At 50.0% G+C, this 27,605-nt stretch overlaps 2 protein-coding genes across 2 annotated transcripts in view; both read right to left on the bottom strand.

Annotated features, from left to right (window-relative positions):
• The window catches only part of LSP1 (lymphocyte specific protein 1), a 50,032-nt gene extending 29,814 nt beyond the window's left edge, over positions 1 to 20,218 (bottom strand). Inside the window, exon 1 of the mRNA XM_027651117.1 lies at positions 20,097 to 20,218. Within this exon, the coding sequence (XP_027506918.1) occupies positions 20,097 to 20,176 (80 nt within the window). The 5' untranslated portion in view covers positions 20,177 to 20,218. The remainder of the gene's footprint in view (positions 1 to 20,096) is intronic.
• A 712-nt stretch (positions 20,219 to 20,930) lies between these two features.
• TNNI2 (troponin I2, fast skeletal type) lies at positions 20,931 to 26,457 on the bottom strand. Its single transcript, XM_027651155.1, has 8 exons — positions 26,352 to 26,457; positions 24,729 to 24,758; positions 24,537 to 24,543; positions 22,719 to 22,760; positions 22,299 to 22,427; positions 21,820 to 21,909; positions 21,527 to 21,703; positions 20,931 to 21,203 (listed from the first exon to the last, which is right to left on the bottom strand). The coding sequence occupies exons 2-8, from the start codon at positions 24,734 to 24,736 to the stop codon at positions 21,105 to 21,107; spliced, it is 552 nt and encodes a 183-aa protein (XP_027506956.1). The 5' UTR covers positions 24,737 to 24,758; positions 26,352 to 26,457; the 3' UTR covers positions 20,931 to 21,104.
• Positions 26,458 to 27,605: the final 1,148 nt, after the last annotated feature.

Below are 27,605 nucleotides of genomic sequence, written 5' to 3' on the forward strand. Positions count from 1 at the left end.
GCATTGATCACACATTTCTAAAGGGCCCTGACAACTGGCAGGGGTATGGAGACATGCAACTCACCCTGCCACATGAAATGGAGGAGGACACCCTCAGAAGGCTACAAACGAACGCCTTCCTCACCCACTTGACCTTCTGCCAACAAATTAATCACTTATTAATCTCTTATAAACGGCATATAATGGATCTGTGTGACTGAGGCAAGTATGCTGGAATACCCAGATAATGCCTCCGTTCATGCCACTCAGGACCACTGGTGTCACGCCACAACAGAAGTCATGGCTGAGGGCACTTGCATGAAATGTACAGTCATGCTGCCATGGCTCAGTTTCTTTCCATCCCTGCAAATCACCTTTGCCGTGGCTCAAAGCAGTGTCCCAGGTGATGCCTCACACCACAGGCCCCACTTTTGGGCATCAGAGTTCAGCAGCTCAGCCCTTTCTGAAGATCTGTCTAAAACCCAGGTTTACCTCCACCTATCATGACACCTTCAGAATCCTGTCTCTAAGCCTGTCCCTACGTCTTGTCCAAGGCCACCAGGAAGACATAAGGAATGGAGCAGAAGTCTAGCTGGCATCTTGACCCCCAGATTAACTCTATGCTAACAGGCTGCTGCTAAACGCCAGCGACCAAGACTGGGCTCCGTGACACCAAGGAACGTGGGCTGATAAAGCATCTGTGGTACAGCCATCACCATATCAGACAAAAACCAAGACTCACACTTCCTCAAGGATGGGTTTCCAATACTTAGGAGTAATGTGACTGGATAGGAAAGACTACAGCTGGGTCATCATCCCACTGAATAAGGAAAGGGGTGTGGATAGTGGTATGATACAGGGAGACTGGGAAAAGAAATAAAATCAAAAAGTATTATGTCACAGCCTGGAGTTTATTTCAGCCTAGTCTTGGGAGAGTTATCCCAGCTCTGAAACAGCAGCGTGTCAGTCAAAGGCAGCCACAGATACTGCACAAGCCTCTCCCTCCCATACATTCATGTAATTCCTCAGCTGCATTGCTCCATTCAGAGTCCAGGCTAGAGAGTTTGGATAAGAAGGGGGGGCAGGGGGGAGAGGAAAAAATGCATCTATATGCTTCACCCTTAGCCTTTTTCTCATACCAAGCTTCCCCACCCCACACGTAGCTGCACAGTCTCAGCCACGTCTCCTCATTTCGCTTATAAATCATGGGTCACCTTCAAGATGTGAACAGCAGGATAAAGCTGCTTCACACCCAGGAGCGACCGCAGAGCCCATCCCCACCATCCACTGGAGCTGGGGGTGTGGAAATGCAGCACCCTGGGAGCGATAAGGACACACCAAGGCATCTGAACAGAATATGATACGGCCCAAACTTTTATCAAGCAGAAATGGAAGAAAAACCACATTCAGCATGGCAGAGAGCTATCTCCCTTTTAAAAGTAAAAGCAACTCTTATTTTTTTTAAACGAATCTCAGATTTTCTCCAAAAAAACACATCCCATTTCTGGCCAGAGAAGGATGTGCAGATGTGCAGCTATGCATCCACACACACCAGGTATAAAACTCCGCCTGGTGTAGCCTTCGTTAAATTCCCTGCAAAGACTGACCTGTCATTGTGGCATGTCGGGAAGGGAAAGACTCTGATAGTAATTTACTGCTTCCACAAGCAAAACAAGACACATTTGAGAAAGCTGGTGGCAAATGGCAGGAGCAGACCCTGAAGGAGGGATGCAGGCAAGGCTGGTCCTTCATCACAAGCTTCATCTGTCCCCTCCTGCCACTCACAGGACACTGGCTCCAAAAAGGTACAAGGGATGTTCCATGCTTCCAGACACCATAGGTGATGCACAGCACAGCCACACACAGAGGCACAAGGCAACCAATGGGAACAACTGTTTCTTTTTATTATTATTGGTTTTAATGATGGCAGACAGAATTCAAATGAATCCCTTACAGGATGATGAATTGCACTCCCAGGACTGTGGGTCCTTAGCGCAGAGATAGGCTGGTGCAGTAATGTATTAACATCACCGGTCAGGAATTTGGCAAGGGGGAGGAAAGGGCTGGAGTCTGAGCCCTCCCAGCACTCCACTGTATTCTGTAGGTGTGAGAAATTGGTGCTGTGTACAACCTCAAACCATGGCTCTTTCTCACGGTCTCTCCATCTTGGCCTTAAGGTTCAAAAAATTGGATTTTTTTTCTAAAGAGCAGGAAGTCTGGGCTCTGTTTTTGCAAGGGAGAAGTATGCCGGAGAAGCAAATAGATTTGTCAAAGAGGTACAGACAACCTTACCCAGCTTTAGTATTTTATTTTTCCCCTCTCTCAGAGGGACAAAAACCTCCACAGTCTCTGTGCCTTAGCTACACTCAGCCAGCATCCTTGATACACTCATGCTGGAAAACAAGCCTGAGCCTAGGAAGGTGAGCAATAGCTTTACCACTGCTTCAAGCCAGAATTAAGAGTAAGATTCATATCAGCTTGGTGCTTTTTATAGCACCGATGGCTTGGCTACGAGTCACTCATTTTGCAGCCCCTGGGGCAACAGAGTCTCCCCAACAGCAGGAGGGAGTTTTCAGCCTGAGCACTGGCAGGAGGCAGCAAGGGAGGCCGTGAGAACACGCTGCTCCGCTCCCTGGGAGAGTTGGGCTTCGTTTATGGCCATTGCTGAGGAGTTGTGCTGCAACAGGAACCAGAGTGAGCAGCAAGCCCTCGGTCCCCACTGTGCTAAGGCAGCAAGTTTTCATGAGGAAAAAGGGTCTTTGCACCCCAGCCTCTTGCCATGGGATAGAGGCATGCAGCAGCCCCAGCTGCCCTCTGCCCACAATAGAGCTGAAGGACCATGTTGCTGATGTTTGATGACTATTTGGTGCTCCATCAACAGAGTTAGAAATGGTAGGAGAAGGGGAAAAAAAGAGAAAAAAAAAAAACCAATCTGGAAGCTGATAATTAGTTCTTACACACCATTTACGCACCATCCCAGCTGCAAAGCCTCAGACCTCAGCTTCTCCATCCAGTGCCCTTTCTAACTGAACCACGCTCAGATACATGTGGTGTTCCTTCTCCACTCCATTAGAGGATGCGGATAACCTGTGCTTGCAGCCCTGAGGGGCCAGAGGCTCACTACAGCTCCCCAAAATTTCCATGGGCTCAAAGTTCAGGCCCTAAATATCCAGTTGCTTAAGAGCAGGTAAAAAAATCGAAGTCAAGCCAGGCTAAAAGCAAACAAACCCCATCAGCTGGTTTCTGGGAAAGGTCAATGGTAGGTGGAGTTCTGAAAAAAACAAGCCCCAGGGCTGGGAAAATATGGGAATGGATCAACAGGATACTCTGGGACAGATGAGCTTCGGCAATTGGAGAGAGAATGATGAGCTGCTGTCTGCAGAGTGAAAGCAGAGCGTGGGCATCCCATGAGGCACCCAGGGAGGGGCTACCCACCACATACTGGCTTAGCCCCTTCCCCTCACCCTGCCCCATGGCTCAGCTGGGTTGCAAATCACCAGGTCCCTCCTGACTTGCAAAATGTGGTGGCATTGCTCTGCAAGCAGCTGGCACCAGTGAAGCCTCACCAGGATGTGGAAATCCCCCAGGCATGCCCCAGCAACACTGGGCGATCAGTGTAGCCAAAGAGCTCTCCTGGTTGCTCCTCCCTGCCAGCAGCATCTGGTCATGTCTCCCTTCTCACTCGCCCCCCACTCGCAGGGTTTGCAAAGGTGCCCACTAGTTCTGCCCTGGCCATGGTGATGGGACACAGAAGGATAACAAAAATAAAGGCGACTAATAAACACATCAAAATAGGGAGGATTTGGGAAAGGGAGCACTGTGGTGAGCAAGCCCTGCAGGGACCATAGGCTCCTCATGCAACATTTGAGGCAGCATTGCAAAGTATGAATCCCATTGATGAAGGTCCTGTGTCCCCCTGTCCTACACCAGCATCCCTCCCTCCTCTCCCCATGCAGCAGCTCTGCTACGGGCTCATTCCTGCACATTCATTTTTCCCATCTCCCCTAAAGAGCTGCCTCACTTTTTCAGAGCAAGAATTCCTCATTCCCCATACCTATTCACAAGCCAGAGAAGTGGACTAAAGCAATGCTGCAATAGCCCCCAGAGTAGTTATCTCCCAAACAACCAACAGTGCCCAGACCATGTCAACTAACCCCCCAAAAAAAAAAATGTTCTTCCCCATCAAAGCACCATCCAGCCCTCCCAAGTGCTTCCAGCTCCTTGTTCCCAGCTCAGCACTCAGGAGGTCAAGACAGAAATACTGGAGTAGCATCTTCCCTGCTGAGAAACATCCTGGCAAGCTTCAGGAAACATCGCATGGAGGTAGAAAGGAAGGTATCCCGCAGAGCTGGGCAGAGCCCCCATATCCTGATCAAACTAAATATTACACTCATGACATACACCAAAATTCAAGGAGTTCAGAAAATTTTAAAGCTACCCCTAATGCTGAGGAACTCCAAGCATTGCCAAGAGTATTGCTGGACAATGCAGTACCGAGTTGTAGGGAGAAAGAAGGAGCCATGCAGCTGCCTCATGGGTGCCAGGACATGAGTGTTGGCATCAGCTGGAGGTGGAAAACATCTCATCATGTATGGTAGGCCAAAACACAAAGGCATGCAAGATTCATTTCAGATCTCACAGTTTGGCTTCCCATGTTAATGGCTTCACAGAAGATAAAGCAAAAGTCTCATCCTATAGAGTAAATAATTAGCTCTATCATGTGATTCAATTTTCTGACTTATAATTAGAGACACTCGTTTATTTGTTGCCTGTGCAGCAGCCATGCTCTGAAGCCCCTGTTCTGGACCAGGTCCCCATTGTCCTAGGAAGCATACAAGCAGTGTGCAAGAAAACTGTCCTTTTTCCCCCCCAAGAAAAAATCACAGCTCACTTCCGAATGGTACCCAAGGTTCACCCACATGCTGCATAAAAAACAAACCAGCCGAGACAAGAGCAGTACTCCTTCTAACTCACATCCATCTGCATGCACACTTCACCCCACAGCTGCACACTCCAGCCAGGCATCGACAGCCCAGCTATGGGGACACAACTGCAGCAAGACACCGCAGCACTTAGTGGGAGCAGCGTCAACCAAGAGGCCCAATAATCTGGTTTCAAGGAGCGGCACAGCTGATTTACAGAGACGCTGATTTGTAGGTTAATTAAACAGCCATATTCTTTTGTGAAACACTTGAGGCTCGATAAATAGGGGGAGAATAAAATTCCAGCAGGAGCAGATAATGAACTGAATGAATCGACATAAGAGGCACTGGATCCCTATCTTATTTATAGGAATTCATTAAATGGATAAGGAGAAAAGAGACCTCGATAACAAGATAAAGCAGCTCATGTTTGGAGTCTTGTGGGTGTGCAAGGGATCATCATGCTACAAAGGGAGAAATCTTTCCCAAGTGATATCCTGATAGAGAAACTATGCCGGATGAGGGGAGTGCCTGGGCGCGAGGGGCAAAGGAGTGGAGGTAGACAGCCCTGCAATTGTCCATTCTTCTCATGCCTTTCCCAGGTAATTACTCAGCCACTCCTGCTCTGCAGTTGCAAGACATAACCCTGGGCTCTTTTCAGTCTCCAACTTTTCAGATGTAAATGGCAGGTTCCTGCCTGCACCTTCTGCAAAGCATCTTCTTCAGTGAGGAAGGAGGAAAGCTAATTTTTCCAATCCAACTCCAGGCTGGGCAGAGGGGAAAGACGTTTTCCAGAGTGCTAGCTCAGCACTTCAGCCTGAAGGTGTCTCCAACATGGTCCGGTGCTCCAAAGCACATCAAACCACTCCGAAGCATGGCATGCACTAAACCTGTCAGCAGTCAGTGGAAAAGCCTTTTCATGCAAATCAGGCTCCTGGGACGGATGTTTGGGTGATGCTCAGCACATGGGCATGGTCCCCTTTGTCTGAAATGCTGGGGGTTTGTATCAAGCACAAGGCAGGATGCTTAAAGCATGGGAACTCAGCTCTTCAACCCAAAATCCACAAGACTTTTACACTGGTTTCAGCTCAGGAACTTTGAAAGCAGCTGTTGGACAGCTGACAAGTAGCTCCCTTAGCTGAGCCATGCTCAGAGAAGGCAATTCCCTGGTTATCCCCACTGACGACCTGCAGCAGGAGCAGCCAGGTAAATCTTGACACCACATCGAAATCCCAAGTGCTTGCAAATATGGCTCTGAGCAGCCGTTTTCACTCTTGTGCTCCAGGTCTTGGACACATCAGATGAGCCCATGACCTGTAACCACTGTAACCACTCTGCCTGCAATCACCTTGGGACAGACAAAAGGAGAGCACGGGAATCTTGACAGCAATATATCTTCAAGCCAGAAGCCTCAAGCCATTCACTGACTGAAGCAGCTTGTTCCTGCAGCCAAGGTGGTAGGGCTTGCAGAGCCAGCCCCACAGTCATTCTTAGCAGGGAAACTGCTCCGGGAGAAAATACAACTGCAAAACAAACTATGCTGTGTATGGAGCAGACCTGCCCATTCTGCTGTTGAATCCTGTGAACATAAGCGAGGCTATCTGCGTGTAAACCATGGAAATCCCTCACACCCACACCCCACTCCCTTCCTTGTCTGTAAGCAGGACTGGAAAACACAGCCACAAAGCCAAACCTCAGCCAGATTAAGTGTAATAAACCCCGCTCAGCACAAATGTCACCTTGTAAAAGCCCCTCTGAGTCTCTGGGACACGAAAAGTCCCTTATGCACAGCAGGATGAACTTGGAAACATTATGAAGGACAGAAAAACACCTCTGACTTGGGCTGTGTTGACGACAGTTCTTTGGACGCCCCTTTTCTTTGCATGAGGCACACATGCTTCCCCCTGCTCTCCCCCATCTGCCACCCTGCAAAATAAATTGCCACTCAGCTGTGAGCAGTTCATTTGCCTGGCCCTCCTCAATACCAGCTGGCCCCAAATCTGAGCCCATCTCTGCCTTCTGCACACCCACAATGAGATTTCCCTACTCCTCAGGAGCCCCTGACCAAGCCCTTTTCTGAAACAGGGATGTGTAACTGAGATCCCAGTCCCTCCGGGCTGAGACCAGGGAAAGAGTCCAACAGGACAAACAGGAGATGAATAGAGAGGAATCAGCTCCTCCTGCCCACTTTCCACCCAGGGGCCTGTGGAACCAGTGGGAGCTTTTCTGCCCACTGCCCTGGGTCTAGAACAGGAGAAGGTGGCAGGGACTGGATGGCTGTAGGAGCCTGTTTCCCTTCCAAGGTGGGAAACTCATTTGAGAGGTGAGACTTAGAGGCTGCAATACTAGTCGAGGAGATCCCAAATTGACTGGAAAATGCCTGTCAAAATAAACCCCACTTTGACATCCTCCACCTCTATGCTGGAGACCAGCAGGCACAGTGAGGACAAGGGAGTCAAGAGGTACCCAAGATTCTGTGAGTCCAGCACTCCCTAATTCCACCTCTCACCCATCCAGCTGCTCAATTAAATATAAAGAGGTGAGAAGTGCCTCTCTTCTGTCCAGTCAGAGCCATCAGCATGGCACACCACCATTGTCCAGACCCACAGAGGAAAGCAGCATTTCCAGCCCACAGGGAAGAGCAGATTGACCGCATGGTAGGGAATCCCAGAGGCAGCAGACAATGTAGCCATCCTCCCCAGTTCAGCCCCGGCTGACAAATGGGAATAAACCCAACTGAGCCGTCCACCTCCCTGCCCTGGCAATTAGACTCTAAGAGAAAGGTTCAAAGCACTATTGTGATCAATTAAATCAAAAAAGAAGAGTGTCAGCTTGCAGCCGTGGGAGGATCCAGCCCTTCACTGATCTCTAAATTGAAAACGCATATCACAGCGTGCACAACATACAGTTCCTACAGGAAAAAAAAAAGAAAAATCCTGTTTCTAGGCAGGACCATTCAGCGTTCAGGGGACACAAAAAAGACACGTACTGAGACATCCCTTGCACGGAGAGCGGATGGGGCGAAACCAGCCGCTCAGGTGAGTGTCACAGTACAGTTGTGCTCAGTTATTTCAGTTGGGAGCTCCTGGAAAAACCATCAGTAAGTTCAAATCTGCTTTTCTCATACAGCTTTTGGGGAGGAGGGGCGGGGGGGGGGGTATCTATTATCCTTCCTTCCAATGCATTGAGTCTGCTGGAAAATCAGGATGAGGACGAAATTCACACGATTTAAAGGGACACGAAGATGGTCGTTGCGACACACACTCCCCCTTTCCTCACCCGGCGCCCCCCCACCCGCGCCCCTCGGCGCGGGCAGCGCCAGCCGGAGCCTGGAGCGGGTCCCCCGCGGGCAGGTGGGTGCTCACCTGATGAGGTTCTGCAGGCCCTGCTTGCTGGAGTTTCTCCTGAGGATCGCGCTGGTCATGGTGGCCACAGGCGCGGCGGGCAGGGTCCCGCTGCCGCCCCCTCCCCAGCGCCGCAGGCAGCCGCCCGGCACTGCGCGCTCCCGCGGCCCCCTCTCCGCCTTCAGGAAGTTCTGCAGCTGGTTTCCTTTTGTTTCTGCTAGCCCCCCCTGCTCCACACCCCCGGCTTGTCTCCTCCACCTCTACCTCCTCCTCCTCCTCCCCCTCTGCCTCGTGGAAGTGTCACGGGAGAATCTCTGCGAGCGCAGCCGCCGGCGGGCCCCGCAGCACAAAGCCCGGCGCTCCCCTGCGAGAGGGATTCTTTTCTCGCTTTAACTCTCTTCTCTCCCTCCTTATCCTATTCAACCCCCCCCCCCCCCCCCTTTTTTTTTTTCATCCCCCCCCCCCCCCTCCACCTTTACCACTGTTTTCCTGATTACACAAAGCAACTAAGGAGCAGAAATCCAGGTTGGCAACTTGCACTCGGCGGGCTGTAAATTACTCCTGGTCCATTCACAGCAGAAGTCTTGCATGAAGGTTTCACCTCCAAACAGTCCCTGCACACCCGAAGGTGAACCAAGAGTCAGATTAATACGAAAGGGGCCTTGTGCTGGGAAATGCCATACCAGAGAAAAATGTTCTCCTGTGATGGAGATAGTATTTGTACTTTGGGGGAATCCTCAGAGAGGCAAGCAGCATACATCCTGCTTCTGCTCTTAGACTTCCCCTTCCCCTGCCCAGGTGACCAGCTCTCCCATGCCTGTTTTCCCAGCCATCAAATAGGGCAAGGGAAAAAAAATCTGGCTAAATCTGGCTTGCCTCCATGAAACACTGATATTTCAGGAGATTAAAGAAGTGTGTGAGTGTTTGATGAAAGACTAACATTGCCACCTGCTAAAACAAAATGCCCATCTGCCATGCATTCAGATTCATGTTCATCGTGGGAGTATCATCAGGGCAGAGATTGGGGGGGAAGTCTTCTTCCTTACCCTGCATCCACATGTGCTTTTTCTGAGGGGAAAACATCTTTTGCCATGCCAAACCAACAGGTACCTGGACTTGCACCTAGCAAGTTCCAGCCCTGCTAAGGCACATTATGGTGCTCTTGGCGTGGCCTGCCCATGTTCCCCAAGGTAAGTGGGAATATTTGTCTGGATGTCTCCAATATAGAAGCAGTTATGTGGAATCACCCTGCTTAGACCCTTACCTTCCTTCTTCTTTCAGTCCCTCTCATCTCATTTACACATTTCCTTTCAATCACTTCTTCAGAAGTGCTTTTTGACACCTAATAAGCTGAAATGGGGAAGTTGCCCATGAAATACATCTAGAAGTCTCAATTAAAAATAAGAAAGTGCCTGCCCTTTTTCCACTGTCTTTTCATTTTAAAACAGCTTATTTTGTTTCTGCAGGTATTTACTAAGCATCACCTAAGTGATTATGAACAACAAAAACAACAAAGCACAGACATTGATGCTGCCCTTACTCTGTGAGCTGCTCAGACAATATCACACTGCATATTTTTCTTTCTAAATTTGGTGAGAAGATGCAAGAGATACACCACAAAAGCTCTCTGTTGCTGAAAAAGAGCTTGTCCCAGCCATGCAAGTGCTTGCAGAAGTAATTAGGTTTAAGCATGTGAACATTCCTATTGACTTCACCACAATTGGCCAGAGTTGAAATGAAGTGTGCACCTACAGGGTTTTCTTTTTGGAGAGAATCAGCCCAAACCTGCCAGTGACTCCCATGGTCCAAGCCAGACAAGGATGCAACTTGAAGGAGCCCTGGCAGGCAGAGATGTAGTTAGCAGCCATGGGCTAGCAACAATGAGGGGCTGAATGAAATCACAGCAGGCACTTACTTCAGGCAGAGATGCCAGGTGATCCCCAGGGAGGTGAGGAGGGGCAAGGAGGAATGCAGCCACTGTCACCAGGAGAAGGCAGGAGCCTGCTAGGTGTGGGGAGGGAAAGAGGCAAGGGCACACCGCTACCTACCAGAGGCGAGATTCTCCATGTGAATGGGTAGAGGGAAAAGCTGTTGATTCCCCCAGCAAGAGAGCCTTGGCTCCACACCTGGGTTTGTCTCCTTGAGGATGCCAGCATGAGCTCTTTGTCTTGCAAGCACTCGGCAGACTTCCACCCCAATTCCAGACCTGACTGCCTCTCAGAGATAGGGCTTTCAATGAACAGGGCCGACAAAAACCATGCTTGGATGATGAAATCCAGGACCAGAGAGAGGTCATGACATTAGCTCTTACTGATCTAAGATGTTAAGATAATTTGGAAACACCAGAAGTGAAGCAGTGAGAAAAGAGGTCCCTTAATTGCGACAGGCTGAGCTCTGTGTTGCTCCCAGAGAGAGACATTCCTGGTACTGAACTCCACCTAGAAAAATCTTGCAAGATGTCTGGGCTACTCGACCTCTGGGGAAGGCTTCCTGCCCTTCTCCTTGGCTTCATCTTTGAGAAAGATACAAGGTATAACAAGAGAACTCATCCTTCCTCAGCAGGGTCCTGCAGTACAACAGGGAGTGGAGAGCAGAGCAGGACCCACAGCTTGCAAGAAGGGAAGGAACTGTACACCAACTGACACATGGACAGAGTCACTGTCTCCATCTCCATGGGGCAGGGACCATTTAAAACTATTATTTGAAGGCACAAAGGCTGTGAAAGAGAAAGAACAGTGCAGGAGAAATCCCACATCATCATCTTGCAGTACAGATGTGTCTTCAGTCCCCTCTCCTCTCTCTCGCTGCTGAGGCCACGTGCATCAGTCTGAGTCACACCATGTATCCAAGAACAGTAAGGTCAGCATCAGTCCCACAGCTGTTCATATCCTTTCACAGAAACAAACCTCCTGGTCCCAGCAGGAAGCGAGTAGGAGTACAGTGGACACAGGAAGAAAAACAAAGAATTGATTCATCTGTTATTTTTTGGCACAGTTTGAGCTAGGAGAACCACCATAAATCTCTGCAGCAAAAATGCACACCCTTGCAGGACCTGGGATGGCTGGAGCACCCAGGAACACATTGCATGGCACTGAAGAGTTTCCCAAAGCTCTTCCCAGCAGCAGGGGAAGCAGAGAAGGTGAGATGCTAAGAGAGAGAATGAGTCTGTCTCCATCACTGTGGGAAAGAGAGCAGGAGTCCCAGAGAGAGATAGGGCCGCACCAGTTCCCGTTAATTACACAATCATTCTGCTATGTAGGACTAGTCGCAAAATCAGTTGAAGGCTCACACATGGTCTAGAAAAGAAAAAAAAGAAACAAAAATACTCTAGGAAATGCAGCCCAAGCAATTCTTTCCAATATTGCTGGGATGCACTGTCAGCATAAGCCCCAGGTACAGTCACTGTGAGGGCCAGTGTCTTACGATTGCCTTCATCTGCCAGCATGGTTTCCAGAGGTCCATGCCTGCATGTCAGTGGGGATCTCCCCCTGAGAAGATGTTCTTGCAGGAACAGCCTCACATCTTCAGCAAGGACTAAGAGCCCTGTCTCAGCCAGAGACCCTGTGCTTCCACCAGCATCCCCTCTAGGACAATGGAGTAGATGGGGGGTCTCTGGTTTGTCTTTTAAGTGAGGCATCTTTCCCTCTGCCATTACAAACCTCTCTCCCTCTCCTGACATCTCACCAGCCTCTCTTCACCATGCACATGCAACCCCCACTTTGAACCAGCCTGGCAGACATCAGCATTTGCCCAGCCCTTCAGGAGCCTCTGCTCCTGAAAGCAGGGAAAGGGGCACACCATTTGGTACATCAGGTGCATAGATGGTATGGTTTACACATGAACCTGATGGATAGGGTTTGCCCACCTTACCTTCACTCCAAATTCACACTTAACTCAGTCCAGCTTACTCTGCCAGCACTCACTTTTGGGCAGCCAGAGACCAAAACAGGCAGTCAGAGATAATCCCAAGGAAAGAGCACATCTAGCAGCCAAAAGCAGCACGTTGTCTCCTTCACACCAGAACAGCTCATTACAAGCTCCAGAAGTGTGCTGCCAAGAGGGCAGGGCACCTCGCCTGTGCAATTAGCTCAGAGTGCAGGGGAAGGAGTCCAGTCCCAATGATGCTCCCTAGCAAGCCTTCCTCTGCCCTGGCCACGAGTCAGGAGAGGATATGCCCAAGCCAGCACATGACCCATGGGTGTTCAGGGAGGGGGGGCCGTAGGCGGGAGCTGTCTTGGCTCAGAGCTTTTGCCAGGCCCACGCACTTGAAGGAGCACCATGAAGAACATGTATAATTGTGGGCTGGGTCAAAAGAACCAACAAACACTGTGTCATACTAAGTCTGAAATATTTGGCATGGGATCAATGATGACTTTCTTCGTAAGACATCCAAAGAGGCAGAAATGAGAGGAAATCATAAGCTGGATCTAGAAGGAGCATCCTTCTTCCTCTACCCCACTGCTACCTCTCACCCTTACACAGTACGGAAAAGGGACTCTCTCTGAGGAACTTAATGGGTATATCCATAAACCTAAAATCCCAAGAGTTTGCTTCATTTATCAGTGAGAGGGGAAGATGCAAGCTTACAAGCATTGTAAGAGAAGAGGCTTTTGTTCCAGGGGTCATACAAACCAGTACAAAGGATGGATTTTAAAAACAGGAGAAGGAGAGAAGCATTAACTGGGTAGCCCAGCATAGTTAAAGGATATCTGAGCCCCTGTTGTGCTAAGTGCTATGCAAGTAGTGCGATATTACCTGAGCCACTGCAGTGAGCCACCGAGTTTTCCAGACCGAGGCCAAGGCCAAGTGACTCAGCCAAACCCTGGAGGAGTGCATCTGGTCCAGCATGTTAAGCCAGAGTCATTACTGATACTGTGCCCCATATCTATATATTAGGTTAAATCAACAAAGCCATTGGGAAAGAGACAGGAAGACAAAACAATGGCTGCAGATAAGACACTCCCATCCTATGAAGGAGGGTTATTACAGGACAAGAGGAGAACTATTGGCCCTGAGGAGACAGACTCCATCTCTTTAGGATGCTTCTCCACTGCAGGGCCAAGAAGCAGGACAAAGGACTCCAGCCAGGATGGATAAGCTATAGGCAACTGCTGCCAAGTGGTTGTCTTTCCCCAGCAGACACTGTAGGAAGTGCCTAAAAAAGGCCTTCTTATAGCATCGCATTGCTTTGTCACTGGTCTCTGCTCACCAAGGTTTGGAAAACTGATGAATGAATTTGAATTTTGAATGTCTATTCAAAATAAATGGAGTGGTCTTTGCTTTGACTAGCTGGATTAGATGGGAACCGGGCAGCTGAAGACACTTTCAGACATCTCCCACGTTGGGTTTGAGAGGGGCATAACCTATAACAGAGGCACCACCTTCCTTCACCAAATGGCATCTGTGTGACGTGTTTAAGCATCACCCAAAGCCAAGCACTACATTTTGTTGATAGGCTTGTAGGACAGTACCACTGCACGAGTGTCAAGCCATGCTGCTCAGCTGACCACACAGCTTTCAAGAAGCAAAATACAGCTTCTGCCCAGTATAAACTTATTAGCTCATCTACAGCTGGTTCAAGGCCCTGATATTGTGCAATACAAGCAGTTTTAGCAATCATGAATCTCCGCTTTACACTGCTGGGCTGGTTACTTTAGCTGGAGTCAGAGTAGACTAAATGGATAAGAAGGAACTCCCAAGCACTGTTTGACAGTTCCTGCTTCCAAGGTACACCCTCACTTTAAGTCCCTCCTTGTGCTGGGGAAAGGCATCTAATATCACCTTGCCAATATCCATCCATGCCTCCCTCGCTAAGCTGGGCAGAAGACAGGAGCTGTTTCGAAAGGGCCCGCAAAAGTATCATCATGTATCCAAAAAGCTTGAAGGCACATGGATCCATCAAGTGGGGCCCAACAAAAAGCTGAGATGAGCCTTTCTGCACAAAGGGCAGCTAAGGCTGTGTACAGGAAGGTGGTAACTGTCAAGGAGATGCAGCAGAAGAGACAAATGCCACCCTAAGGAAGGAGAAGTTCCACCAGAGCAGGGAAGCATAGTCTATCTCATTAGTCTGCCCTTCAAGACAGCTCAGCTCAGGCACAATGCTGTCAGCTCATGTTATGGGAAGCTACGTGACAACTGTAAGGAGGCACTTATTTTAAGAGGAAATTATTATTGTCACCAATTTTATTGGAGGAGAACTTTGCCCCTCCCAAATAGCTGGCAGCAGTGATTGCTTGGGGTCTGTCAATAGTTCAGGGTTTGTCAATGCTAATAGCTCCAAAGCAAGCTTGCACTGGAAAGGAAACTGCTTCTGCAGCAGAAAAGCACAAGCATGCACAAGCACAGTAGAAGAGATCATATTTTCCAAACTATCTGGCAAGGACTTGATAAAAGGCATTACACATACTGTCTGCTCAGCTGCAGCAAGCAACAGATACCTAGAGCCTTCCTGGGGGAGAGGCTCCTTGGTAATGCAGAATTAATCCCTAACAATCTGTTTTCAAAATGAACGTGTAAGGGAAAGAACCGAAGACCTCTAGCTGATGCAAACTGGCACCGCTTTATGGCAGGCAGAGGGATGGTGCTGATGTACAGTTGCAAAAACATTTGGGCCTACACATCTGTGCAATAGCAAGAGAAATCCAAATAAACTGAGATTCAACTAGACCAAGTCTTGTATGTCTCCAGTTGCCCCCAAATGGCCTCAAGTTTTCAGATCATTGGGTGCAAGTCACCAATCAAGCTAATAGAAGCCCACTGACTGCCATATCCATTCATTAATGAAGCCAGCTGGGTTTGCTCATGCTTCTTCCTCTTTACTTGGGTATCCCTTGGACAGTTACCAGATGCACCAGGCTGTGGTGGATGCATTGCTCCTCTGAGACAGGGTGAACTCAAGTAGTTCCTGCATTCGACACTCCCCTCATAGGACTGAAGATGGAGCTGTCAGCATCATCTCTGCTGCAGCAGCCCATCCCAGGAGGGACTGGTTTAAAGAAGAAAATAACAGAAAATATTTTGCCCTACCTTGCTGCAAGTTCTCCTGCAGAGGATATGGACTGCAGGAGTGGAAGCCACTGCAGACCTGCCCGTGAGAAAGACAGCTCTGAGTGCTGAAACCTGGGATTAAGACAGTCCAAGGGCTGCCTCACACATCTGGTGTGTGTTAGGATGGATACACTGGCAAGGAAAACATATATGGGCTCCAAGCAGGGCTGGTTAACCCACTCGTGACTGACCCTCTGTGGAACATGCAGACAGGCTGAGGACTGCGAGATACCTGGCCAAACCTCAGAAGAGCAGGGCTATAGCCTTTGCTTCCTAGATGATACTGGGAAATTAGGGAGCAATTCAGGTGCCTAAACATAGGTGTCAGGCACCACTGACAATGCCTTGGGTTACCTAAGACAGCTGCCAAGGCCTGACAGATGTCACACAGGTCCAATAGGAAACTCTCTAGGGTAGTAAATATGCAGTGGGCAAGTTCTACAGTTAGGACATCCCTTCCTAAACATCTCAGCTGTCCAGCTTTGCAGTAGAGTTAACCTGTTCTCTTTTCCCTGAGGCAGTAGGTCATCAGGATAGCCACAAAGCACTCACCATGGTGACACCCTGACCTTGGCTGGGCGCTGGAGATGCTCCTCTAGTACTGATCATACCAAAGTCATGCCATGCAGGACAGCTGCCTTCCCAGAATGTGCAGCACCTCCTAGGACATATTTTTTTACTCATATACCAGATGACCATGATCCAGAACAAAACCTGGGCAAAGAGGCCCCTGAGTCCCTATCATAAAAATATAGGCCCGTGTCTTCCTTGCATTGATGTACATCCTCAAGGTTTCTCCTTATGAAGGACTTCAGAACAGAACAACTCCATGAGAACCCATTCCCTGTGCATTTGGCTTCAAAGGTTGCCAAAGGACCTCATCAGTCAGACCAAAGGCTCGGCCTGATTAGGAGTTTGTCAGACATATTAAGGGAACAGAAACTGTGGCTACAGGAGGTCAAAGCTGCTGTGCAAGCTGGGGTGAACACCATCCCTCCCAGGCAGGTTTGCATAGCTGGACTGTAGCAGGAGGGCTGCATGGAGAGGACGAGGGGAGAGCATCAAATCCTTGCGGCCTTTCCTCTGAGCCTCTGAGGGCCACTAGCTGGTCTGCAGTCAGTCAGAGTCAGATTACACTCCCAGGAGCCAGGTGGTCACACCAATGCCTCCTGGAGCCTGGGCAACAACTTTATTTGGGTCAGGACTCCCACCCCTTCAAAGAAAAAGCTGTTCCTACAAAAACACAGCACCAGTGAGGTCTTGGAGCACCTCCTGGCCAGGTGGTCTGTTCATATGCCAGTCAGTATCCCGGCAGAGGCAGCAGCCAGTCTGGGTGAGTGCCTAGCTAGGAGCAATCCCAGCTCTGGGGAGAGCACCAAAGCAGAAAGGAGTCAGCTCAGCCACTGTGCAAACCCACAGCTCGGGGTCACATGGGTCACAGGGGTGATGGATGCAAAGAGGGGATGCAGGCAGAGCGTCAGCCAGGCTGGATTAGCAAGGTCAGTGAGGGTCAGAGCAGAGGGGCCCAGGATCCCCAGGGCATGCCAAGGTTAAGCACTTCCTGCCACACCGCCAGCCCTTCCAGTTACTGCAAGAAGAACGGTTTTCAGATTTTGAGAAAAGCTCTAAACCCTCTGAAGTAAGTTCACCCTACAAAATCCAGGGCAAGAGATTCCCACAAGCTTCAGAGCCAGACTTCACACCAAGAGTTTTAAAACAGTCAGCCTTCAAGCCAGCAGAGAGTCTTCTGTGTTTAAAAAAAAAAAAAAAAAAAGAAAGTAAAATTCAAATAAAGGCTCCTGGGCAATCCCTTGCTTTAACACACACTCCTCCAAACCCATAGCTTTACATAGCAAAATAAGCTCAGAGGCAAGGCAAGGCAAGGCAAGGCATGCCAGGCTTAATTTATTTTTTTACCCCCAAGGAGAAAAGGGCAGTGAAGGCACCTGATACCTCCTATAATTAGAGGCAGTTCTTTACCCCTAATGCCACTGCCAGACCACCTATATCCAATTTGGAAACCGTAAGTATAAGGCAGCCTCATTAAATAATCCATCTGGTCCTCCCCTGTTTATTTCCCTACTATTTTTCCACTTTATTGAGCCCAGCTGGGTCAAACTGTGACCAGTTACTCCTGAGCAGGGATCAGCCATCCCTCCATCCCACCCCCAAGGAATCTAGTGCACTGAGGGGTCCAAAGACTCTCCAAGTATCAGTTTTCCCAGACAACATCCTTCCAACCATGGATATACTTAGCAGCAGCAGTCATTTTAGCAAAGACCCTTGAGAGTCTTCTAAGGATCTGGAGAATTTAAGACAGCTGGGGACAGACATGGCAAGGAAACGCCTGGGGCTTGCTGGCACAGCAGAGCCTCTCCCCAGGCAGTGACCATACATGGGCTGCCAAGGGCTCCCTACAGCTCATGGGGTGGGAAACCCCAGAAGGAAGGAGATGGGAAATTTGGGAAAAGCCAATCTCATCTCAGACCCCACAGGAAAGAGAAACCTGCCACATGAGCCATGCCTCTCAGGTGCAGATATCCTGCAGAGCACAGCCCAAGCTGTGGAGATGTGCACTGCTATGGGTGTAGGAACCAAGGTCAGAGGCTACCTGAAGCCTCCAGAGTTTTATGGAGAGAGCTCTGAGTAACAGATCCACTGCATGCTGGGCTCCCAGCCTCCCACTGTCAAGGCAGGACAACCCAAGCAGCCACCTCCCCAGAGCTCCCTCCAGCTTCTCGCTTACTTGGGAAGGCTCACACTGCAGCAGTTTCCTAATACAGCAATTCCAGTTCATGGAAGAGAGTGTAACACCAGTCTGGTTTAAGTAGTGTTGCACTGGCATCAGCAGGACTTAGCCAGCATGTCCCAGTTTGTATGGGGAAACAAAGTAGGCTATGTTCAAATTAAGATTTCTAGGACATTTTCTAATGCAAGCTCCTCTTCTATATACACTGGACAGTTAAATAGACAAGCACCTATACTTTTCTCCCAGCACCTCCCACTGTGCATTTACACCCAGGAGCCTTGGGATTTACTTTCCTGGCAGCTCCATCACAAGACTCACTGCTCACACCTCCATCATGCTTTAGGCTGTCTTAGAAGCATTGCCCTGACTCCATCCACACACAGGCCAGCTTGAAAAAAGCTTTTTCATCAAGGAGAGGAGATCAGAGAGAGCTGAGTTAGCCACAGGGTGAGAAAATGTAACACCAAACAGCAAGTAAACACTTCCTTCCTCCATTTTGGGAGTGGTAATCACCTAGAAAGTGTTTAAATAGCACAAGTAAAAACAGGAGAAATTTAGAGCTGCACATGAAACTATTACACAAATTGGGAGAGAATGTAATTCTCTTGATTTTTAAAACAAAGAGGAACTTATTTTTGCTCACGACATTTGTCATCAAGTTTCCTTAAGAAATTTCATTAAGATTCTAAAACACACACAGCTAGAAAGGAAGGGATGCACCACCCTGCTGTCACTGATCATATATACTCTTTCTAAACGTGTTTCTAAAGGCTGTAAGGGTCTGAGTGCTACAGAACAGACTCCTCCAGACAGCCTCTTATTTAGTGGGAACTCCAGCAGGAAACAGAAAAGGGAACAAGCTGACTCTGCTCCACCAACAGACCCCAGCGGTGGCCCTGCTTGCATCAACATACCAGCACCTGCAGCAAGAGGGGAGCAGGAAAGTTTGATTGCCTAGGGCCACGCACAGCACCTGCTCCTTGCTACTGCAAGGTGAGCTGAGCCTACAAGAGAGGCAAAGCCACGCTGGAGCAATGCTGGGAATTGTGTAGATTCCAGTGCTGAGGAAACCCCTGTGCTCCCCCAGAAACCAAGGCTTCCCTTTGTTTCAGCAGAGAGTCATGCACAGAGCCTTCCAGCACCTTTTGAAGTTTCCAGTCAAATCTTCAGCCAAGGCTAATTGCTGTCAGGTGTCAGCCTAAACACTTAGTGCAACCACTAATGACAGGAGATGACACACCTTTCTCCTCTCATTGTCACTCAAGAGTTTTTTTCCCCTGTCAACATTAACTGTGCTGGCTCTCAGAAGCCTTGGGGAGAAATGCTAATGCAAGCTTTGAAGCTGGAGGTGAAAAATCAGGCAACCCCCTAAGCTCACTGGATGCTCAGCCTGAATCCAGTCCAAATCTGAGTACTTCTGGGTGATGCACCTTGGCTGAGTTTATCTCTGTCTGCCTCCACCACAGACAGATGTGGTCTCTGCCACTGATCTGTCTTCTTTTAACCCCCGTGGAAAGCTGCCTGCATTGGAGCAAACAGATCCCAAATTTTACAGTCTCTGCTGATAAAGCTATAAAGCAGAGCGGAGGCACAGGGAGATGTATAACCTTACAGCAGCTAGCCTGAAATACTGCCAGGTTAATTTGGCTAGAGACATAGGGCACACAGCAAGAAATCAGATGTGCCCAGCAAGCAGAGGAGGCAGCTGATCTCTACCCACTGGTCTTAGAGATGGGACTGATTTTGGCTGTGGAGCAGGTCCAGGTCACCAGACACTCACTGAGCTTACCTGCTTCTGAAGCTGTCATTCCCCACCTGATCAACCCCCTCCCAGGGACTTTGAAGTTCAAAGGGGATGAGAGCTTCAGAAAAATCTAAGTCTCTCCCTACCTGGAGAAGCTTTTCAAAAGCCTGATGGAACATCTGACCCATTCCAGCCTCGTGGGTCATCACTGTTTTGGTCGCGCATCCTCCTTGCCCACCATTGCCCTCCCCGTTACCCAGCCTCCCAGTATCCCGGGACTGGAAGGCAGGTGTGGTGTCCCCAAGCCTCACCTCTCGCTCTCCCCAGGGGATTCATCTCCCACTTGGCTCACACCTTCTGTACCCTCCTGGCACCCCTCCGAGTCTGACATCTCCCCTCCTGGCTGGCGCGGCGGCCGCACGGACAGCTCCAGCACAAGGGTGCTGCCGCCGTTTCGCTTTTCCTGTGCTCAGCAGAAGTGAGCTGTGCCGGAAACTTCATGGTCTGAGGGTTTGGGGGGATGGGAGAGGGCAGAGGGAAGGTGAATTTGGGGGTTTCTTTTGTTTGTGTTTTTTTTTAAAAAACCATTGAGACTGACTTAAGGTTTTACCTGTTAGCAGCTAGGAATTTGGAAGTTCTGGGCTAACCCAAAAGGAAAGCAGGGGGCACAGACATCCCCATTGTGGCAGGAGAGACACTGCTCCCCCAGCTGCTCGTGCCACTCTGGTGATAGCCATCATCTCTAAACCACAGCACCCTACACTGCACCAGTCCTGGGGTGCTGCCACAGGTGCTGTCAAGGTTGTCTTAAATTCGCATCTCTCAAAGCCCACTGGAGCTGAAGGATTTGCTTCTGCCCTGCAGCTGTCACCCCTCTCCTCCCTTCTGGGCTCTGCTTCTTCCCCACAGCTTCCTGCTGATGCCATCATGGGTTGAGGTTCTGCAACACCTCCTGAGGCTTGGACCGTTATCTTTTTGTCTCTTCACCACTGGAGAAGGCCATGAGTATTCCCAGCTTTGGAAGAGGACCAACAGCAGAGAGGTTCCCCTCCCCACAGCACAGTCCCTGTCAAAGCCTCCCCAGCTCTACCAGGAGCCCCACTGGAGGGGCAGACCCCGCTGGTACCATGTCATGAGTCAGGGTCTGGCCACCCAGGCAGGCAACACCCACCTCTCCCACCAAAGCTTTATTTACATCACTGCTGCCACGACGCAGCTCTTCACAAAACTAGAGAGAAATGGCACCCAGTCAGTGCCCCTGAGCCCGGCGGGCAGCAGGGACAGCAGGGAGAGGAGGACAGGTGTGGAGAGGCAGGTGCTTAGGACTCGCCAGCCTCGAACATCTTCTTTCTGCCCTCCATGCCGGACTTCTCCTCAATGTTCTTTCTCCAGTCACCGACATCACGAAGATCCTTCTCCTGAGGGAGGGATGGTCAGGTTGGTGTGAGTGGTGCCCCATCAGTGTAAGAGGGGTGCCCCCCACCTGAGCAGGGCCCCTCATCTGTCCACCCATGGAAACCCCCATGTCAGCTAGAGGAACCCAGTTCCACCCATGCTATACATCTTTTTGGACTGCACCCTCCTGTTTCAACATCATGGGTGTCAGAGGAGGAAATACTGAGCAGGAAGAACATTATGGAGAAACACTCACTCTCATCCCTGTCTATCACACAGGGAGATGTGAGCCCTGAAGAATGGGGACCAACTCCTGCTACAGCCACAGGGGAGAGGGAAGGAGTACCTTCTCGGTGTCCTCCTTCTTCACTTGCTTCAGGTTGGCTCGGAGGTCCATGCAGACCTTGTGCTTGGAGCCCAGCAGGGCCCGCAGCATCGCATCAGCCGACATGCGCACCCTGCGCAGGGGCGGCCTCTTGAACTTGCCACGCAGGTCAAAGAGTTTCTGGCTCAAGTCTTCCAGCTGAGGGGGGATGAAATGAGTGAGGCATGGGTTTCATGAGATGGACCCAAGCAGTGGTGGGAGGCATGAAGAATGGGCTAGAGACTCCCTGAAGGATGGCTCCAGGGGAAACTCACCTCCTTGTTAGTCTTCTGTAGCTTCACTTCTGTGTCATACCTCTCCTCATCCACTGAGTCTATCTTGGCATGAAGCTTTTTGCACAGCTCCTGGGGGGAAAGCAGAGAGGAGTGTTGACTTCTGGACCCACACACATGATTCCTCCCTCCTGATTGCTCTGGCTCTGAAAGATCCCAATCCAGAAGACTAGGTGGGGTCGAGACCAGCTGGCAAAGGGTGGCTTGTCCTAATCTCCATGCTACTATCAAATCCTACCTCAACACATCATCAGAAACACATCTCGCATGCCAGCCAGACCCCTTTATTTTGCAGAGAGACCCCACCTGCCTCTCAAGCCAGTTCCACATCCGTCCAGCTTCAGGGCACCACAGGTGAGAAGAGTGTCAAGATGGAAAGGTCAGTCTAGATCCACCAGGCTGACTGATGCAGTCAAATCTTTTCTGCTCCAGCAGTGTGAAAGGGTTAAAGAAGTCTTTACCTGAAGTTCCTGCATGGATCCTGGGAGTGACAAGGGAGGGCAATGCTCTGCCAGGTAGTTTTGCTTTTCCACTTCTTTAGCAGCTGCTTCTTTCTCTATTTCAGTGACAGCAAGCTGGAGCATAGCACTCTGGAAGGCAGCAGGAGAATGGTCAGTGCAGGGTGGAGGCAAGAGAGGAGGGCAGGGGGCTCAACAAGGGAATGGGAGCCCTGATGGAGAGGCAGCTTGGGGTGTTTCTGTCAATACCACCATCTCGAAGCAAGAGATAGTGGTGGGGACACAGTAAAGAGTGGAGTGGGAGGTCCCCACATTGTGCATTATGGCTTCTTCTAGGAGAGGGAGTGCTGAGAGCTGGGTGGCTTGGGATGGGAGATGGGGTGGTCGGGACACACATTGCACAGCCACAGCAGTGCCACGTACCTTCAGGTGCTGCCGACGGGCAGTGGCTGCCCTCCTCTTTTTCTGCAAGTGGAAGAAACAAGTGAGAAGCAGGTCATCAGGTGCCCATTCCCCTTTCCATTGCCCTTCCCCATGCAATGCCAAAGTCCACTAAGGACCTGCAGCCCTGCCAGTGAGTTGCTCCAGCCAGGAGCTTGACACACAGTTGGTCTCCAAACCAGTGGCACTCAAAGAAGAGTCTACCTGCTCAATCCAGATTTGCCAACCTCAGGAAGCTAAAACCTACAAAGTGCCTCAGGAATAGATAACAAGGGTGATGAACTTGAAAATATCCATATAAAATATAACTTCAAACTTGCTTTCTTGGGACTTTTAGCCTTTTCTTTAATTTCCTTTTCACTCAGACACGTGTTTTACTTTGCACTCAAGCTCATGGCCCCAGTGTCTCTGGGCGCTAAGGAGCTGTGGAATGTCTTTCTGAGCGGTCCATGGCACATGCCCTGACACCCTAGTGAGAAGGACAGGCAGGCAGGTGCAAACATGAAGGCTGTGTAATTTCTTGGAGCTGAAAAGACCCGGTGCAAGAGATGCTGAAGGGTACGTTTATCACAGCCGGAGGACAGACACAACTACAGGCTTCTTTTCTATACCTGTCATGTGCTGGAACAGCAACAACAGGAATTTATAAAAGAAGCCACAACTTCTGCATTTCAGCTGTTTTTTCAGCATGTTGCCCAGAAGACCAGGCAAGGCTGAGTTGGGCTGGCACAGGACAAACACACCACATCTGATATGCTGAGGGGTGGGGAGCAGAAAGCAGCACTTGGGTGTGAGTCTGTGCTGCATAGAGGAGGAAGTGGATAAGGATGTGCAGAGCGAAATATAATAAAATCTGACATGTCTTTCATATGCAAATGGTGCCAAGGCCCTCCTGACAGGGCTGGAGGGCTCTGCAGAGGAAAGGCACCCAGCTCAGAGATGCAGCACACCATTAACCAGAGGACAATCAGGCACCTTGAGTGCTGTTAGCCCAGGGCTTATTCCTCATCTGAAAACTGGTACCATAGCAAAGAGTGTCCTCACAGCCTTTTCTGGAAGCTCTGGGTTTGATGGTGAATAAAAGCACCTGTTGGACACCAGCACCATATTGTGGAGTTTCTATGTGTCCCTGACATACTCTTTTCTCTCAGTGAGAACAAGCTTGAGCTTGTGGTGTTTCAGACATATGGGGAGGTGCCAAGCAGAGATGAAAGATGGAGCAATTTTCTAAGAGGAAATGTGGAGTGACAAAGCCATGAACAATCCTCTCACACCCTCCCCTGCATTTCTCCAGCCACCTCCAGCCCCACCTGACTCTGCCAGAAGCCAGGGAAAACTTGCTAAGAACGCAACCTCCACCCTGCTCATGCTCCCCTGGATCCAAGTCTCCCTGGATTGCCTTTGAGAAGTGATTTGGCAGTGCTCAGCGGGTAGACAATGAAATGCTAGATGTGGGGAAGGAAGAGAGGATGCTAGACCAAGGGCTGAACGGTGGATGGACAACGGAGGAGAGGTCGCTCTGGACCACTGCCTTCCCAGCACCATCTCGTGGCCAGCTGAGGAAGCAGGAATGGAGGGAAAAAAGCATCTAACTCCAAGTCAGGAGGAAAGAAAACTCTTTCAAAAGGGATTTTTCTTCTCCTTCCCATGTTTACCAGGAGGAGTCAGCAAGAAAGCCTTGCCATGAACCATTCTTCCCACACACACATAGAGCAGCTGATTTTCCTAAGGAGGAACGGTGAAGCCAGGACTGATGCCACGAGCATCACTGAAGGAAAAACCCCAGCAAGACACACTTACCTCTTCACTGTTCAGGAAAAGCAGATGGACAAGTAAAGGAAGGAAGAGAAAAGGGAAAGGAGAAAAAAGACAGTCAGTTAGGATCCTAATTGGAAACAAGCAGAGGAATCTTAACAAACATAAAAAGTTGGCAGTTGAACAAAAGTTTTTAAATGCCAACAATATATTAGAGACAGAAAAATGGGAACTTACTCAGACATCTTGGTTTAGATGGTTGTGAGCCTGAAATGAAAACCAAGAAAAAAAGTTCGTAATTACTCATGCTGGTGGTCACTTTCTTGGGTTTTAAAAACAAAGCAAGAATCCTCTAGAAAATAAAAAGAGGAACAGGCTTGTTCTTGTTTCCCAACTTCACCAAATTTTCATCATATAGGGAACTAGGCTGCAGTTTGTAGACAAGAGCCAAACACGTGTCTCCTCATAGCAACACAAATCTCAGCATCAGGGGACTTCTGTAAGAGACCAAGTGAGGCCAAGAAATACCCCAAAGCCTGCAAAGGGTTGGCAGTGACCCCAGGTAACAAGGAAGGACCTCAGAGGATGCTGCTGCCAGTGCACACACCCACTGTGTGGGGCAGGGGAGCCTGTTGCAGCAACCTCAGCACAGGTGACATAAAGTGGGGTTGGAAGTTGTGGTTGACTTGGTAAAGGCTCAAAGAGTTTCCCCAGATAATTCCTTGCATTTGCCTTAAATGGAAATTTTACAGGTACAACTCAACATATTAGAGAAGAGATGGAAAACCACCTTTGTTTTGCTGTAAGCTATCTCCACCATAAATAAAATTTTACTTTTCTAGCAGAGCAGTATCTCCTGCATCTCCTAATAGAATGACGCAGGAGTGTCAGCCAAGCCCAAACTGAGCTAGTCCTTTGCAGAGCAGACAAGCCCCTGAAATGCAGGTGTCTGCAAACCTGAGAGGCTCTACTGGGAGGTGAAAGTGTTAACAGGGGCTCATGCCTGAGGCAGGAGGCACAGCTTGCAGGGCCAAGGAAACTTTATCCTGGAAAATGTGCAGGCCCATCACATTACTTTAGGGAGGAGGGGGGGAAAAGTGCTTCTAAAAATGGCCAGGGAGCTGCAGAAGGAGCTGCAGCTGTCTCCTCGGACGCAGCCTTTCCCCGGTGCCAGCCCCGTGACTCAGGGAGGTCGGAGCGATGCGAAGCACAAGCCACCGCAGGTGGCTGAGCTACAGCTGAGAGACGGGGCGGCCGAGGAACGCTGGCTATTTTTACTCCCATCCCTGCCCCGCGCACATGCACCCACTTCGGCGGCAGCGACGCCGGGGAAGCGAGGGGACAACGCCAGGCTGCAGCTCGCAGCCTGCCCTGTGGGCTTTAAATCATCTGTTTCTGGGGGAGGACACCATAAATTTGGATGTCGGTCCCTGTTCGAAGGTGTTTTTGGGGAGGAAGGCGCTGCAAGGACCGGGTAGGGAGCTGCAGCATAGGGAGTTATTGCCGAGTTACTGCAGGCAAGGATCCCGAGTCCTGTGGCCCCAGGGAAGTCAGCGCTAGGGAGCCTGTGGCTCTGCTTGCCCTCACCACTCAAGCTGAGAGCAGAACCAACCAAGGGAGGGGAAGGCATGAAACCAAAAAGAAAGAAGCTCACTGGAACAGATAGAGGAAGACTTTCCAATGTGCAGACCTCTCTAACAGGCAAAGGATAGAGCATGTTTTACTAGCACCCCTGTTTCTCCCAGCAGGTCAGCCCCTCCACCTGGTATTTATATGCCTAATACCCAGGTGAGTAAATCTGCTCCCCCATCATCCCCTAAGAGCAAGCTGGGTCATTAAGAGATATGCGGAAAGGCTCACCCAAGTCTGGAGGAGAAAATCAGAGTCCTGCGGGCTGGACGGAATGGACAGACGAGCCGCAGGCAGCTGGCTGAATAAGGAGGTATAAAAGGGCGTCTCGGGTGGCTCAGCAGAAAATCCACCTTCTCTTTAAGGGCATGGAGACCTTCTCAGACCAATGATGTGCAAGAGTCCCTTGTGCACCTCCCTTGGCTGGGAGGACAGTCAGGCAACCCTGGAGGAGAGGGCGAGCCCCCAGGGACGGAGGAGTGGGGAGAAGGAGAACATCTTCTACCCATAGGGTGGGCAAGCAGAGGCACCCTGGAGGAGCTAGAGAGGTGTTTTTCCTCAGAAGTGCCAAGGAGGGACTTCTCCCTCCTCCTACCACCAAGCAGTTACAATAGATGTGGCTTCAAGATTGTTTGGAGCCCCAGCTCCCTGCACACAGCCATCCTTCTGCAAGGCCTCTAATAAAAATTTGTCCTTAGAGACAGAGTGGCTTTTCCATGGACAAAGGCATGGCTCAGTTCACCTCCAAAGGCTTGTGAGCAGCTCTGCCCTTCAGAAAGGAAGAAAGAGCCTGCACCCCAAAAATCCACTGCTGACAGCATGTGCAAGAACAATCCCTTAATGAGCCATCCATCATTAGTATGCTCTTTTAATCTCACTTATTTCCCTCACGTGGGAAATATTTGCAGCTTCTCCCTGTGTGAATATTTCTACACAACTCAGTTTTTTTTAAAAGCAAGCTATGTAGCGGCAGCTTCAAGGCTCACAGCCACCAAGGGGCTGGGGAGAGGCAGCAGAGCATAGGGGAACAGCCCAACACTGCCAGCAAAAAAGGTAATCCCCTCCATCAGATGACCCAGACCCACATCTCCATGGATCTGAAGGAGAAACAGGTGGAAACGTAGCTGAAAATATTCCCCAGCCCTGGTCACAGCAAATGTAGTGCGTGTGTGTAGGGGATCCCATGGAGACAGGGACCAAACAGCTCCTGCCCTCCTCCTCCAGCCCAGGCATTCCCTCCTCTTCCAGCCGGGGTTTTTTAGGCTGATTCAGCCATGGCCCTGACAATATTTTCCAGCTGCCTCCCAGACATTATATAGATAGTGGCAAATCAGCTGCTGAAGGCTTCCTGTTCCACCACTCTTAGCACTGTGCAAGTGGTGCTGCAGCTGCCTGTGAAGGAAGAGCAAGTCCTTGGGATGAGCTGGTGTCTTGCAGGGATTTGCCCAGGTAGCATGTGGAGGAGGGAGAAACCCCTAGCGTGGG

This window comes from Corapipo altera, unplaced genomic scaffold (genome assembly GCF_003945725.1).
Source record: "Corapipo altera isolate COAL_440 unplaced genomic scaffold, ASM394572v1 78, whole genome shotgun sequence".
NCBI lineage: Eukaryota > Metazoa > Chordata > Aves > Passeriformes > Pipridae > Corapipo > Corapipo altera.

What these genes read in the sequence shown, in the direction of transcription:
- TNNI2 (XM_027651155.1), bottom strand. An exon ending in CCCGTCGGCAGCACCTGAAG is followed by an intron (nt 22,428 to 22,718) that starts GTACGTGGCACT and finishes GCTGCCTTCCAG; the next exon opens with AGTGCTATGCTCCAGCTTGC. An exon ending in AGAAGGAGGACACCGAGAAG is followed by an intron (nt 21,204 to 21,526) that starts GTACTCCTTCCC and finishes TCCCTCCCTCAG; the next exon opens with GAGAAGGATCTTCGTGATGT.